The sequence below is a fragment of the Falco punctatus genome (assembly GCF_963210335.1).
Source record: "Falco punctatus genome assembly, chromosome: 4".
In the NCBI taxonomy this organism is placed as follows: Eukaryota; Metazoa; Chordata; class Aves; order Falconiformes; family Falconidae; genus Falco; species Falco punctatus.
Window position 1 is genome coordinate 47,925,963 of NC_137583.1, and position 16,016 is coordinate 47,941,978.

Genomic DNA, 16,016 nt, shown 5'->3' on the forward strand with positions numbered 1-16,016 from the left:
TCGGTGGGACCGGAGTGCTCAGGGTTTGATGGCAGAGGACACCTGGCCTATCTTTACCTCGCAGAGGCGAAAAAATACATTTGGAATGTGTATTCCAACAAAAAGCTAGGAATGCAGAGACAGCGCTTACCTAGCTGAGAAGCTCATCTCAAGGGAGTTATGTTAAGATGCATCAAAGCTCCGAGGAGGACTGCGTGGCAAAGACAGAGACATCTTGGGGGGGGTTAGCCAGAGGAGGGCTGAAGTGGGACTTGCTGAACCCCGTGCTTTAGCAACGAGCCTTTATTTAAACCTTCAGCCAGGTGAAAAGATGCATCACGAGGCCCCTGACCCACTCCAGCCGCGGGGAGCAGCGCAGTCTCCGAGGGGCATCACTGGAAATGCTCTCCTGGGCTTTGGGAAAACCTGATGCCATTCCATTCCCACTGACCGACCGCAGCTTCAGAGGCCTGCCCAATTCCACCTGGAGCTGAAATCCTGTGGGAAAGCTGAACCTGCACCCCATGGCTCTCCAGAAGTCACACTTCACCATTCGAGCCCACAAACACAAGACTGACCAAGGCCTTTTCTAGCTGGTGGAGGAGATGGCCGTGCCATGCTTGTGTCACCGAGGCTCATCCTGGTTTAGAGAGACCGGCCTTGGGCATTCAGGGACCGCAGCTGACTGCGGGCAGCGCAGGGTCTGCCAGGGTGCATGTTGCTTCCTGAGGTGGCTGCAGAGGGAGAACGTGCACACCTACACACCAACCGCTAAATGACACCAAAATGGCACATTCTACAGAAAAAACAAAACAAAACAAAAAAAAACCAAACCCCCAAGTTGGTTTGTTTTGGCTGCCTGGACAGAAGTGGTGATTCACTGCAAAAAGCACAGGAGTTTCTTCCTTTTCTGCCCCATCATATAAAACATTTTAAAAACACAAAAAGGAAAACAAAACCTTTTTTTGACCCAAAGCAGCTCTTTACCCCTTCTTCACCCTTTTTTGATTCAAAACAGCCCTTCACACCTTCTTCACCGCATGTCCAGTGTGGCTTTGGGGCTCGCTGACAATTTAGGAGCCTAGCCTGGGGCTGAGGGAATGCACGGTCCTCACTTCAGGGTTTTTTTGAGCAGATAGTGAATCAGAACATTGGCTAATCATCTGGATGGTCTCCTGTCGCCAGCATAGCCAGGCTTAGACCCGAAATGCTGAAGACACTTCATCCACCCGCTTGCCTGCCCTCCTCGGTGCCCCGTGCTGAAGCCAGGTGCAACCCTACCAGCCACCCAGGTGCCGTGGCCACTCTCATCTGATCACAACCCGATGGCTCAATTAAATCCCAAGAACAGGAGAACTGACACAAGCCACCTTGTCACCCGAAACCCACTATGTCATCCAGGCGGCTCTGCACTAGCCCCTTTGCTTTCATGATGCCACCAGGGTGGCATCACCACTGCTCCTCCGCGGGGCTTTTCTCCAATGCAAATCAACGCAGACTTATTTATAGCACTCTTATCCCAGCGAGAGCGCCTATTTTGGGCTGATGCTCAAGCAGCAGAGCAGCACAGGTTATTTTAACCTAGCGTTGGTTTATTTTCAGAGCTGCCCTTCTCCGCACGTGCTCAGAGATGGTTTCCAACCACCAGGCGCTTTCAGGGGGTGGTGAAGCCAGGGGCGGGGGGAAAGAGGAACACGCAAAGAAATTTTATAGAGATTAAAAGCTAAACCAGTCTCTGCAGCAAAGCTCCCTTTGACACACCGCTTGCCTGGGATCCATGGGGCATCTTGGAAGGGAGATCTTTCTGCAGGACAGGCCATGAGCAAAGGGCAGGAGAGAAAGGGTTTCTGGGGCAGATGGCTGAGGGCCCAAGGTGAGACAACACACAAGAGGGGAAGGAGAGCAGGATACACAAGAAAAGGAGAGCTGGATGCTCCTAAAGATGTCCAGGGTTTCAATGTGGCAACCCCAAGCACAGGAGGGAGCAATAGCTTTGTTCAGCAGAGGTGAGACACAGTTCTGTCCTCTGCATCCAGGGGACCCCAGCTCTGGTCTCCCCACAGGCCATCCCAGAGCCGCCCTGGCTGGGTCCAGATGCTGAAGGAAGCAGCTGCACCATTTGTCAAGCACCATTTATCAAGCAAGACTTCTCAGCTCAGAGCTGCACTCGCCAGCATGCAGAGCCAGGGCAGCAGCTACCACTCTGCAGCTGATCTTGCGGCCCCATCCCCAAAACTGGGGGTGCCACATATGGGGGTCTGCCAGGACAGCAGCACGGGGCAAGGCAGCCCCACCAGCCCTGGCAATGGCATCCAGAGGCCTCCCAGTTCCATCCCCCAGCATGGCAGCAGGACCAGAAAACCTACTCACCAGGCCAGAAAATACCTTAAAAATTAAAATACATTAAAAATAAAATAATTCAAGAAGGTCTTCCCTGCTTACGGAAGAAAGCACAGCAGGGCTCCTGTAGCCCTTCTCCCACATCCTGCTTTCCAGCCTCCAGTCCCTACTGCCTCCCACAGCCCCAGCATCCCACCACACACCTTCCTCTGGCCTCAGTTTCCCCCTCCACAACCTGGCTGATAAAGGTGGGGAGGGGGGAAATGGGCCAGGGGCACCTGCAAGAGAGCACAGCACTGCACCGTGCCCCTCTGCGATCCCACGGATCACACCACCCTGCTGGGAAGAGTGAGTCAGGGCCTGAGCCGCTGCCAGCCCATGTTCCCAACATCCCAACACGCCACCTTGCAGTGCCAGCCCTGCCCTCCCAGCTCCCCTAGGACCAGCAGCAGGCTGGGAGGGAGCCGGTGGAAATTGTGAGGGACAGCAGCGGGCAGACCCCTCAGATGGGGCGCTGGGGGGGCTCACTGCCCCCACAGCAGCCACCCACCGCCCTGTGCTGCCCAGCCTGCCCGTAGCCACATGCCGACCATGTAGGTCTCAATGCATTTTTATTAAATTCTTACAAAACAGAATACAAAATTCTGGCATCAACAATTGTTATAAAGGAAAACTTCAATTCAGCTGTATCAGTTCACCTGGTACATACAGTAAAGTGCTTGTTTTTGTGGGGATTTTTTCTATTTTTTTTTTTTTTTTTTTTAAGTTTTCATTTTTATTTTCCAGCCAGCCCCCAAGTGGAGACTGCTGTTGTACAAACCAACAGTGCGTTAACATGACTCTTGTCGAACCAGCTTTGGCAGTCTTCATCAATTGTAAAGTGGAGAAAGTTTCTCCTGTTTTGATAAAAAAAAAAGTTAGCTTCACAGTAAACATTTCTAACCAGTTCTAAGTCGAGTTAGTTGGCTGAAGGAAGGGTGGGGGGGAAGGAGAGGAAGCCAAAACGCCTAAAATTTCCAGCTTAAAAAAAAAAACAACAAACAAAACCCACAACTTTTTGAAGTTGGTTTCCAAGACAGATGCTCTATGGGGGAGGGGAAAGGCTTTGAAAGAAGAGGAAGAAGAAGGGTGTTGGCGAGAGGGGAGAGCTGGTGCTGGACCACGGGGAGCATCCGTCTGGAAACCACCCTGGGAGAGGCACTGGCAGTGGGGAGGGGGATGTCTGGCCCCGGCACCAGCATCTCCCCAGCTGGCCCAGTGTGGTGCCAAGCCCTGCCCCGCCGAGGCACCCATGGGTGCCCAACGCTGCCACCAGCCCTGGCTGGTGGCATTTCGGAGTCAATCCCCCGGCTCTAGAGGCATTTGAAGATTCTCTACCAACACACCGACCCTGCCACGCACACCACACACCGGAGCTGCTCGGAGCTCGCCGCCCCGGCAGCACGGGTCCCCCCACCAGCGCCATGCCAGGAGAGCTGGGTCCACGGTCAAACCGATCCCCCAAGCTAAAACACCAAGCCAAGCCTGGGCCAAGCAACCAGCAAAGAGCTGGAGTGCTCCCCGGCACTCCCATCCCCTCGATGCAAAGACCCACAGCACCTGCCGGCATCCCCAGCCGAGGATGCCCACGCGTCCGCAAAGCGCCCATCGGGACGGGTCCCCGCACCGCGCTGCTCACCCACGCCTTCAGCAGAGTGTGTGTGTACGTTTATATAAAAGAGATATCTTATGCATGGGAAGAGGAGGAAACAGTTTGCCAGCAAAAGCACAGGGGGGCAAAAAATATTTCCGAGACATCCCCCTGCCATCCCCTTCCCAGGATTTTTTGTTATTTTTTCTTTTAAAAAGGCTGCGGCGTGCAGCAGTAACAACAGCTTTCACAATACCAGCTCAAGGCATCGCGTACTGTACATCATTCAAGTATTTCTTAATATAAGACAACAAGGAATTATCTACAACTGATAAAAACAAAATAAGCTATAAAAAGTAACAATGTACAATCAAGATGGATTTTTTTTTTTTCCTTTAAAGGAGGCCTCTCCGGGGTGTCCCAGAGCCTGCGTGGGGGGGGGTGTCTCCCCTCACCACTAGCCCACTCCTCCCCACCCCACACGCTGGGACCAGGGGCACCCGGGGGAGAGGGCAGATCGCAAGTGTGAGGCAGTTTTGGGGGGCTGGGGGGCAGGCTTGCCCTCCCTGACCCGATGCTGCTTGGCAGAAGGGCTGGGAAAGGTGAGAAAAAGATGGTCCCTGCCCCAAACTCCATCAACACCCGAGATCATCATCTCCCAAGATAACTCACACAAACCTCCCTGAAACAAAAAACAACATATATTGCATAGTATTGCTGTCAGCAGTCTTAAAATAAAAAGGAAATTTTTTTCCCCATCCCACCCCCCCACCCCCGGGGACAGTGACTGTTTTCAGCTGAAGACCTGGGGAAGTCTCCCCGGCTCAAAGCCAGCTCCCGAAGCCTTCACCCGCGCACGCGACGACGCACCAAGGCTGCTTTTTGCCAACTGTAAAGCTCGAAGCATGGAGTTGGAAGGGAAAGGAGATGGCTAATGGAGGGGGGGCACCCTCCTGCCCGGTGGGAGCTGGGATGGCAGCGGGTGCAGCAGGTTGGCACAACCCGTGGCCACGCAGGTTTGCTGCTCTGGTTGGCGCAGGGGTGCGCGGAGGAGCTGGAGGCCAGCCCGGCTCCGAGCACCGGCACCACTCGCTCGCCTGGACGGATCCAGCCCTGCGCGGCAGAGAACAGCCAAGAGCCTCACCCCCACTCAGCATCCCAAATCCTTTCCCCACGCGCGTTCCCAACGCAAGCTGAGGAACGGGCAACACCATGCATGCAGACACGTGAACACGGATGAACATGGATGCACATGCACACACACACACGAACACACATGCCCAGCTCTCCCCCAACGCCCGACAGACCCTGCACAACGCAGGCGCTGCTGCCCCGACCCCACACCCCCCTGCCCCCACATCCCAAGCCCTCCCCAGGCTGCTCCCCCGCACTGCCGCTCTTGGGTGCTACCACCAGCCTGGCCGCTGCCCCACCAGCATCCTTGGGGCACTCGGCACCCCCCCGTGCCCCCAAGACCCTCCTGCCACCACAGGCTCGGGGCCAGCCCAAAGCCACACCAGATCACACCACCCCACAGCGGGTCCCAATGCTATTGAAGGGGGGGGTTTCCATAGAGCACTCCGCTATTCCCAGAGGGGAATTTTTTGGCTGCTCCGGCTGCCCTGGAGACCTCATCCCCCCCCCCCCCCCCCCCCCCCGCCCCCTGCTTGCACCTCCACGAGGGCACAGCCACCAGCAGGCAGCCCTTCTGAAAAAAAGAGGGGTGCAACACCCACCCCGGCACAACAGCATGGCCCAAACGCCTGCGCACCCCCCAGCTCTGACCTTACCCCTGGGGAGCTGCTGGCCAGAGCGCAGAAGGGAAGGAAGACATTTCTCCGTGCCCTGTAGAGAAGCACAGCTAGCAGTTTAAAACTAACAGTAATTAAAAAAAATAATAAATTTTTTTTTTTTTAAAAAAAGGGGGTGAATAGCTTATTCTGGAAGTGGGCTGCCGAGGAGAGAGGGTGGTTCGGTGGGATGGGGCACTGCTCCCTCGCTGACACCATCTCTCCCCGGCCTGAGCAGTTCCCTGCACATCACCCACCGTGTTTCCCCCCGGAGCGCAGCCGGGGACACCCCCAAGCACGGGACGGAGGGGCTCCCCGCACCCGGGAGGTGCCTCCTAGACTCCCAGGAGGGGGGTTTTGTGGGATCTAACCCGACATCAGAGAAAAACCTGCAGCTCCAAGGGGAGGGACGAGGTTAAAACGCAACTCCCGTTGTTGAAAACGCGACCGAGGGTCTTTTGTTCACAGTATGAAATGAGCTGAAATCGTCAAAGCAGCCGCAGATACAAAGAGTCCTTTGGTGTCAGGGAGCGGGGGGGGGGGGGGGGGGGGGGGGGGGGGGGGGGGGGCAGATGTCAGAGAAGAAACCAAGTCAGGAAACAAAAGTCCATGTGTCTGTCAGATGTCCTTGAGTGTGCCCTGGGTGAAGCAACCTCACGCTTGATTTAATACCTTAAGAAATAAAAAATAAAAAATCTTAAAACAAACCCTCCCACCCCCAGACCTACAAGATCAGCAAAACCTTGGAAGCCAGCCACAGGGACGAGTCCTGATCTTGTCACTAGCCAGAAACGGTGGGGTTTTGGGGTGGGGAGGAAAGAAAGAAAGAAAGAAAGGAGGAGGGGGGTGGACACAGAGGGTACAGCAGGTCCAAGGGACACAGCTCAGGCTTGGTCAGCCACCAGGACCAGTGGGGCCACCAGGTGCTGCCCGGCGGCCACCGCCTTGGCCAGGCTGCTCTTCTGCCGCCGCTTGGCCAGCTTGGACTCGGAGGGGGGGGAGAGCTGCATGGCCCGTGAGGTAGCTTTGATGATGATGGGTCGTGCTTCCTCCTCCGCCTCCTCCTCCTCGTCTTTGTCGCGCCGTGTCAGCTGGCGGTTGACAGCGATGGCCTCAGCAGCAAAGGAGGTGAGCTCTTTGGCACTGCTGTTCCTGCGGGGGAGGCAGGGGCTCAGGGTGGGAGCGTGGGGGGGCTGGAGGGAGGGTTGGGGTGAAACATCAGGGTGTCCCTCTTTGCACGCACGCCACACCAAACGCACAGCTCCAACCCGCATCACATGCTGCATCCGCTGCCCAGGCAGAGCCCGTGGCAGACCCCCAAAAAGCAGCAAGAGCGGACAGCAGCCCCATTGGGGGGAGCAGCCAGGATCGGGGGGGCTGGAATGTGCCCCCCCACCCCAGGGCCACCCACACTCACCTCTGCAGGATGATGGGAGTCGGCAGGGTGTTATCCGGGGCGCACTGCAACGAAACGCAGCCTGTCAGAGCCGGGCACCCCCCAGCAGTGTGTCCCCCACCCCCGGTTTTCGGGAGTGGGGAGGGGGGCGGCGGCAGCACTCACCCCCTGCACCCAGGGGTGCTCCAGGACCTGGGCTGCGCTGAGCCGCTTCTTGGCATCTCTCACCAGCAGCTTGGAAATGAGGTCTTTGGCTCCAAAGGAGATGTGTGCCCAGTCCTTGTCGGGGAACTCGTACTTCCCCTCCTGGATGCTCTCGAAGAGCATGTTCTGGGGGGGGCAAGGGGGAGAAACAGAAGGGGCTGAGACAGGAGCGGTGCCACCAAACCGGTGACAGGTTTCGGTGATGCCAGCGTCCCCCACGTACCTGGCAGGTGTGGCACGCCTCGCCACGGTCCCAGCCGCAGTCGGAGCCACAGTGGCCCACGAAGGGGGGGTACCCGCTCAGCATGATGTACAAGATGACACCCAGGCTCCACAGGTCGCAGCGCTTGTCGTAGATGGACGCCTCCTCGTTGAAGGCTTCCACCACCTCTGGGGCCATGTACTCGGCAGAGCCGCACTGTGGGGAGAGGAGGGGGTGAACCCCAGCACGGGAGCCCCCAAGGATGGGGGCAGAGATGGGATACAGCTACAGGGTGCACTCTCTGGAATGAGGGTGCAGGCACGGCTGCTTGCCGCAGGGCAGATCCCCCCAGCGGGCTTCCCACCACTCCTACCACGAAGGAGATGCCACAGCCCTTTTGGGGGTCACCCAACAGGGGGGTGGTGGAGAAAAAAAAAAAAAAAAACCACAAAGGGGTGCAACCCCTTCCCGGGAAGCTGGGCCCACACCCCACAGCACCATCACCCAACCGGCTCAGCAGGGCAGAATCCATCCCGCCGCCTGGGAGCGGCCACAAGACACGGGGCAGGCAGCGATGAGCCTGCTCCCTGCCTGCTCCCTGCCGGCGCAGGCAGGGGATCGGTGCCGGAGGAGTTAACACTGATGCAAGGAGAGGCAGAGCCAGAGCCCGTTCCTGCTCCAGGGACTCTGGGGCTTTCCAGCACACATGACCCGCAGCCCACACGGGCCTCGTGACCAGCGGAGAAAAAAGCTGCAGCCAGCAGATAATCACCCCGTAACGAGAGGCCTCCTAACGAGAGGCCTCCGAGCCTCAGCAGCTGATGCCACCACGGGGGGGGGGGAAAAAAAAACAAACACAAAAACAAAAAAACAAACCACAAAACAGCCACACACCAAAACACAAACCCCCAACCCCAATCACCAGCACCCCGCAGTGGGGCTGGGGGGGAGGGACCCCTCTGCCCCTGCTGCTGAGAACAGGGAGACTCGGGACACCTCAGAAATCCTGGTTCTGTCCAACGTGGAGGAACGAGGGGGACACGGGGTGTTCTGGCCCCCACCTCTGCTGTTGTGTACCCTGCATCGGCTGGGCTCTGCCCTCCCTGGCACGTCAGCACCCCAAAAACAGCGGGGTGCAGGGCAACACCCTGCACGGGGGGGGCTGCTGCTGGCGATAAGGGGAGCGGGGCTTTTGGGGGGGGGGGGATGGGGCAGGCTCAGCATCTCCCCTGGAGGGTGCGACAGCTCTGTGCAACGCAGGGGTCACCCCAGGGCTTTTGGGGCGCCCAGCCAGCAGGGTGTGCATCACAGAGAAGCAGCAGCGGGGGGGCGGGGGTAGCCCCCTCTCACCCACAGCAGGGGGAATCACGGTGGCTCCCCCCAGCCTTTCGCCTGACCCACTTCTCCCCGCCAGCACCAACCTCGGTGCAGCCGCCCCCACCGGGGCTGGCTGTTGCTAGGGCTCGCGGCAGCCCGGGCTCCGTGCCAGAACTTCCCCCCCCTCCACCGCCCACCCCCCCCCAACCCCCCGGCATTATGTAACCGCATCTCAGAGCGGGGACCACAAGCAGCATCACCAACCGGAGCAATGTGCTTGGGGGGGGGTGTGTGCTCACACACAGCCCCTTCCCCAAAGCTTGCAGGGCAGCTGGGGGCTCTGACAGCTCCCCCCCTACCAGGGACATGCCCCCCCACCCCCCACCCCCCAGACTCTTGCACACTTACCGGGGTGAGCAGCTCCGGTGTGGAGATGGGGGAGCAATCGCCATTGAGTTTGATGCCACTTCCCAGGTCAAAGTCACAGATCTTCACTGGGGAGACCTGGGGGGGGGGGGGGGGGTGGAGGGGGAAAAAGAGGACTGGTTGGGGACCCCCCCAGCAGCCCCCAGGGGACCACAGCCTGGCTTTCATGCCACAGCCACCCATTTACACCCCGTCGTGCCAGGCTTCATGCTGCCCATCTGCTGCTGCAGCAGCAGCAGCTTCGCGCTCCCCCCCCCCCCCCCCCCCCGGGACCCCCCCGCCCTGGGCAGCACCCCACTCACCTGGTCCGGGCTCTCACACAGAATATTTTCTGGTTTTAAATCTCTGTGTGCGATTCCTGGGAGGGAGAAAAGAGATGATGAGGGCAAAAATCCCCCCGCCCACCCTGCTGTGCAAGACCACCAGGGTGCAAGGTCTGGGGGTGGCACAGGACCCCTCCCCTCCCCACCCCAAATCACCACCTGCCTTGTGGCAAAGGGCAAAAATTGCTGCTGGCCCCGAATCCCGGCCGAACCAGAGGAACAGGCTCTGCACCACCAAATGCCTCGTGATGCAGCTGGGCCTGATCCTGCGCGCCCAGGGCGGGCCAAGGGCGCAGGGAGGCAGCACCCCCGGGGCAGGGGGGGGCCACAGGGCACCCCAGCTCACCTTTGTTGTGCAAGAAGTGCAGGGCGCTGGCGATATCCCGCACCACCACGCTGGCCTCCAGCTCATTGAAGTGGCGTCTCCGGTGGATGTGGGTCAGGATGGAGCCTGCGGCCGGGTGAGAGCAGAGGGGGGGCTCAGGGGGGACTCCTGCCGCCCTGGCTCCCCCCACCCGGGCACTGCACTCACCTCCTCTCATCTTCTCAAACACCAGGTAAAACCTCTCCTCCTCCTCGAAGAACTCTATCAGCTCCAGGACATTCCTGCGGAGACAGCGGCATCAGCCAAGCATCCCCCAAAACCTCCCGGGCTGCCCCCTCCCCGCAGCCCCCCGCACCCCCAGCCAGCGCTGGTTCCCAGAGGGGGATGCGGGCCGGGAAAATTGGGTTTCCAATGATTGAAACCACACGGCCAGGGCCCCCCAGCCGCATTCCAGGGGGGAGAGGGACTTTTGGCGCCCGGCTCCACTCCCTAATTGCTCGCAGACCCTCCTGGCTCACTCGCCCCCCTCCAGAAACAGCCCCGCTCAGCAGCTTTCCGCGGGGGGATGGCAAACGCCGCGGCAGCGGCTTGGCTCGCCCTTCAGCATCACTCCAACTTGGCTGCTGAGGCCCCCCTGTCACGGCAAAGTGCTCAGCATCACCTCAAGGATGCTTCCACACCCCCTCGAGGATGCTCCCACACCAGCCAGGGAGGACGACGAGGCCAGGGCTCAGCCCATGGGTGTCCCGAGCATCAGCCTGGTCTCAGCCCAGTGCCTGCGGTGGGGGATGGGATGGTGGCTGCGCCCCGCAATACCTGTGTCCCTGGCACTGATAGAGCATCTCCACCTCACGGAAGACCCTACTGCGAATGTGACCCAGGCGCTTCTCTATGATCTGGAACACAAAGCGAGGGGGCTCAGGGAGAGGGACTGCTGCAGGGGAGGGGTCAGGGGCTTGCAACCCCCCTCACCCCCACCCAGCACCTCCACCCAACCAGTTCTGGGGGCGCCCCCAGGGCTGGGCGGAGGGCAGGCAGGGGTGCCCGAAAGGGTTAAGGCAGCAGAACAGGCTGTTCCCAGCGGCGGTGCCAAGCTGCCCCGGTGCCGCAGCCAAGGCAGGTCCATGTGACACCGCCGAGCCCCGGTGCAGCCATCCGGGTGGCAGAGACAGGCCCTTCGCCCCACCAGGCACCGGCACCGAAGCGTGCCATGGGGTGGTCAGGGGGTCCCCACCCACAGCCTCATCGGGGAGAGCTGGGTGGTCCCGCTGGCCCCAGCCCCGGGGGCACACAGAGCACCCAGCTGCCTCAGTTTCCCCACCGGGCAGCCAAAGGCCTCCCCGGGGCAATGGGGGACACCACGTTCCCCTTGCATGTGGCTGTGTTTTGACACAGGACCCAGCTCAGCCCCCTCGCACCACCGCCAGGGGCCACCGGACCACCATCCCCGACCCCAAAAGCAGCTGGCTCACCCCAACCCCCCCCACCCCCCAGCACCCACATGCACGCAGGGGCATGGAGACCTCCCAGGGCGAGCAGGAGCTGGCCACCCTGCCAGCACCGCATGCCGCTGCTTGCCCTAAGTCCCCAGACGCGTTGCAAGCGTTAATTTAATCTCCCGTCTGCCCTAATTTACAGGGAGGGGAGCGTGGCTAAGGGGGTTGACCAAGGTCCTGGAGCCGGGTGGTGGCAAAGGACGACAGGCGGTGGCAAAGGACGACGTGCCACCTGCAGGGCCCAGCTCTGCCGCGCTCCTGCCCCTCTCGTCCCCTCCAGCCCGTGAAGCCAGTGCCCCAGGCCAGCACCAGGTGGTTGCGGCAGCTGGGAGAGCTCAGGATGAGGAGGGTGGCAGGGGAAACTGAGGCAGGGGGTGGGAGGGAGCCGGGTCCGCAGCCCCACGCAGCGGCGCGTTACCTTCACGGCGTACTCCTTGTTGGTGATGAGGTTAACGCACGACTGGACTCTGGCGTGGGCCCCTTCTCCCAGCACCTCCTCCTGCAGCTGGTAAACATCTGGCAGGGGAGAGGCTGCCTGAGCTGCCACCCCACCACAGCACAGGACACCGCTGCTGTCCCCCGGTTCTGGGGACACCAGGAGGACCCCTGCCCCGGGTGGGACCACAGGGTCCCCAGGCAGCCCAGCTCACCTTCGAACCTGCCCGAGAAGCTGTCGGTGGCTCTGCAGCGCTTCTTCTTCTTGTTCCTTTTCTTGGCGTCGGGGATATCGATGGGTTGGCTTGAAGGCATGTCTGCGGCGGAGCAACGCCACCAGCATGAGTCCCCCCATCCCCCCTCCGCGCCCGCAGCACTGCCCTCCTGGGGCAGCCCCCCAGGGCCTTCAAGGAAGGCAGAGGGCCAGCACTGCGGGGTCTGAGGGAGGGGAAGCCCCCTGGGAGGGCACCCCAGCTCACCGGGACGGGGCGGGCACTCAAAGTTGAAGACTGGTTCCAGGTGGTTGGACTGGTCGAACTCCAGGTCGAAGGGGTTTTGTCCCTGTGGGGGACAAGAACAGGAGTGAGATGCAACTGCCTGATCAGCCGCCACCGGCTGCCAGCACCGAGCCCGGTACGGACACGGTGCCCAGCGCTCTCCCAGCCTCAGCACACATCCTGCCTGCCCGCCCGGCCGGCGTGGGACACTGGCCCAGGGTGCTGCTGCCGGAGGGACATGGCAGAGCCCGAGGAGGAGGAGGAAGGGTTGGACCACATCTCCTGATGAGGATGGTGCTGTGGGGTCATGCCCCCACAGCAGCAGCCCCAGGCCAGCGCACTGGGAATGCTGAGGGGCACTGGGGCCACCCACACCGATCCTGCCCCAAATCCCCCCGCAGAGCCAAACCACAGCGAGGGTCCCGAGGAAAGGCACAGGGCAGGGTGGGCTCCTGAGCCACCACGCCGCGTCCTCCCAGCTGCCCACAAGGTCATGGTGGGCTGGAGCCCGCTCAGACCCGCTGCGGTGAACCTGGTGAGACACCTGTGCCCTGGCAGGATCAGGCCCCCACCCCAAACCCTCCATGCACCCCAGATCGGTGAAGGGAACTGCTGCCTTCCCCCCTGGCTCTGGTACCAGCACCTAAAGGGGCCACAGGGACCCTCTGCCCCCCCGAGCCGCCCCCCCAGGGGCAGGGCAGCGCTGGGGGGGTGAGAGGGCCCCGTCCTCCCCAGGGTTATGAAATCTGGGTGGAGGTGGCAGCTCCGGCGGCGTTCCCATTCCCATTCCCGTTCCCAAACCCGCCCCGGTGCCCCGGTGCCCGGGCCGGCTGCCAGCCCCAGCGCAGGAACGCCGAGCCCAGCCACCGCCGCCAGGAACAGCCGGTGAGTGCTGGGGTGGGTCTGGGGGGGGCCGGGGAGGTCCCTACCGTGGTGCATGGCGGGGGTCACGCCAGGAGCACCCCCCCACCGAGCACCAGGCCAAACCTTTGGGGCCAAAATGCTCCTGCCAAGGGTTTTACCGTTTCCCCCTCTCCCCCCCACCAACAAAATCTGATTTTACCAAGGACCTCCCCCCACACAGCCCAAGGGCCCGACGTCAGGGCAGCCGCCCCCCTGGGATGAGCACCCCCGGCCAAGTCCCTGCACGGTGGGCAGGATGAGGCCTCCCGGGGGGGGAGGCACACGGGGGGCACAGGGCCCTGCCAGCTGCCGCAGCACCGACACACAAAAGGTTTGGGGGATGGGAGGCGTGGGGCGGACGCTGCACACCGGCTCCATCAGCACATCCGAGGTGTCTCCCCCCCCCCCCCGTCCTGGTCCCCAGGCACACGGCGGGGAGGATGGGGGGGCGGGGGGAGCCAAACCCCAGCCAAAAGCTTTAAAAGCAGGATGAGGTGTCAGCTAAAATAAGCCGGGCAGGTTGGGGTGAGCTCCCGGCATCCCTCGGAGCGCCGGAGCCAAACTAAACAAAGATCCCACCGAGATACACGGCGGGACAGGAGCGAGTGCCCAGGGGAGCAGCACCCGGCAGGATGCGACCCCGCACACCCCGAGCCTGACAGCGGCCGGGATGGGTGCAGCCTGACGGGGCCCCGGGCAGGATCGGGCCCCCGCACAAGATGTTTGCACAACAGGTCCCGCACCGGGCAGGGCCTGGGCACCCCCTGCACGTTGGGGCGGAGGCAGCTGGGGGGGGGGGGGGGGCGGCACACGACAGCGCACACACACACACACCCCGCCCCACGGGGGACCCCGGTTGGGAGCGCAGCAGAGCAAGAGCTGCCTCGCTGCAGCATCCCAGCGCCCAGCCGGGGCGGGGAGGGGGCTGCAGCCTCGACTCCCGGGCCGGGGGCACCGGGAGACCCTGCCATCTCGGTTTGGGTTGCAGCATCCCGGCAGTTCCCTCCTTCGGGGAGAGGGTGGGGGCGGCAGGAGGCAGCTCAGCCCCCCCCCCCTGCCCCCGGCAGGGGATGCGGCACAGAGCGCTGCAGAGCGCAGGATGCGGCCGCCGCGGGCCCGCACCGGCCCAGCCCGCACCCAGCCCCCCCGGAGCCCCCCCGGGCGGGCAGGCGAGCAGCTCCCTACCTTGAAAGAGCGGTGGAAACCCGGGATCTCTGATTTCTTCTGCACCATCTTGCTGTGGGGGGGGGCGGCGGGGGGCGGCGTTGCTGGGAGAAACGAAGGCGGGGGGGGGGGGGGGGGGGGCGGAAAAAAACAAAAAAAAAACGGGGAGGGGGCGCGGGAGGGAGGCGGAGGGACGGGCAGAGCCGGAGGGGAGCCCGGGGGGTGGGCGAGACCTGCGGGGAAAGGAGGGGGGGGGGGGGTCAGCCGGCTGCGGCCCCGCCCGGAGCCCCCGGCCCCCCCCGCCCGGCGGCGCTCACCGGCGCGGCCCCGCAGAGCCCCGCTGCTGGTGGCACCGCAGCCCGCACCGCCGCCCGCTCCGCTCCGCTCCGCCCCGCTCCGCCGCTCCGCTCCGCACCGCTCCGCGCCGCCGGGAGGGGACGCGCCGCCGCCGCCCCCGGACGCTTTATAGCCCCGGCCCCGGCCCGCCCCGGCCCGCCCCGGCCCGCCCCCGGCCCCCCCGCGCTGCGCCCCGGCCCGGGGCACCCCCCCGCCCCCCCCCCCGGGGGCACTAACACCCCCATCGGGGACACCAGCACCCCCCCGGCACCCACTGGGGACACTAACACCCCCGCGGGGACGCCAGCACCCCCCCGGCACCCACTGGGGACACCAGCACCCCCATCGGGGACACCAGCACCCCCCTGGCATCCACATAGGACCCCTGCACACCCCCCAGGGACACCAGCAGCCCCCCCGGGGACCCCTGCACACACCCTCGGGGACACCAGCACCCCCCCGGCACCCACCGTGGACGCTAGCACCCCCCTTGGGGACACCAACAACCCCCCCGGCACCCCCTGGAGACACCAGCAGCCCCCCCCCCCGGGACCCCTGCACCCCCCCGGTACACACTGGGAACACTAGCACCCCAATCAGGGACACCGGCACCCCCCCGGCACCCCACCCCGGGGACACCAGCACCCCCCAGAGACCCCTGCACCCCCCTGGCACCCGCCGGGGACACTACCACCCCCATTAGGGACACCAGCAGCCCCCAGGCACCCACTGGGGACACCAAAACGCCCCCGGGCACCCCCCGTGCTGCCCCCCCTCCCCCTCTGTGCTGCTCCAGGGACACCCCCCCGCCCCCCTCCGTACTCTCCTGTGCTGCACAGTGGGGACTGGGGACACCCCCCCCGGGTTCCCTGCACCTCTGCTCCCAGGCACACCCCCACACTGCACCCAGGGACAGCGACACCCCCCCCCCCCCCAGCCCCCTCAGTCTGCACCCAGGGACAGGGACACCCCCCAGACCCCCCTGTACTGCACCCAGGGACAGAGACCCCCCCAGACCCCCCTGCACTGCACCCAGGGACAGAGACCCCCCCAGACCCCCCTGCACTGCACCGAGGGACAGGGACACCACTTGCCCCCCCCTCCCCGCGCCTGGGGACAAGGACACTCCAGCTCCAAGTTCATTTTCTGCAGCCCCCAGTCTTGGGACGGGGGGGGGAGGGCTGGCCCTGACCCCCCAGCCCACACATGCCACGAGTGGGGCAGTGCTCAGCCCCACAAGCCAGGCCTGCGGG

General features: G+C 63.0%; 1 protein-coding gene across 1 annotated transcript; it reads right to left on the minus strand.

The window, feature by feature from the left end:
• Nucleotides 1–2,913: 2,913 nt before the first annotated feature.
• MKNK2 (MAPK interacting serine/threonine kinase 2) lies at nt 2,914–14,883 on the minus strand. Its single transcript, XM_080385933.1, has 14 exons — nt 14,745–14,883; nt 14,449–14,660; nt 12,343–12,424; nt 12,079–12,180; nt 11,847–11,944; nt 10,749–10,828; nt 10,140–10,213; nt 9,954–10,058; nt 9,587–9,642; nt 9,267–9,362; nt 7,563–7,757; nt 7,301–7,465; nt 7,157–7,200; nt 2,914–6,891 (listed from the first exon to the last, which is right to left on the minus strand). Exons 2-14 carry the CDS (start codon nt 14,494–14,496, stop codon nt 6,624–6,626), a joined length of 1,413 nt encoding a protein of 470 aa, XP_080242059.1. The 5' UTR covers nt 14,497–14,660; nt 14,745–14,883; the 3' UTR covers nt 2,914–6,623.
• Nucleotides 14,884–16,016: the final 1,133 nt, after the last annotated feature.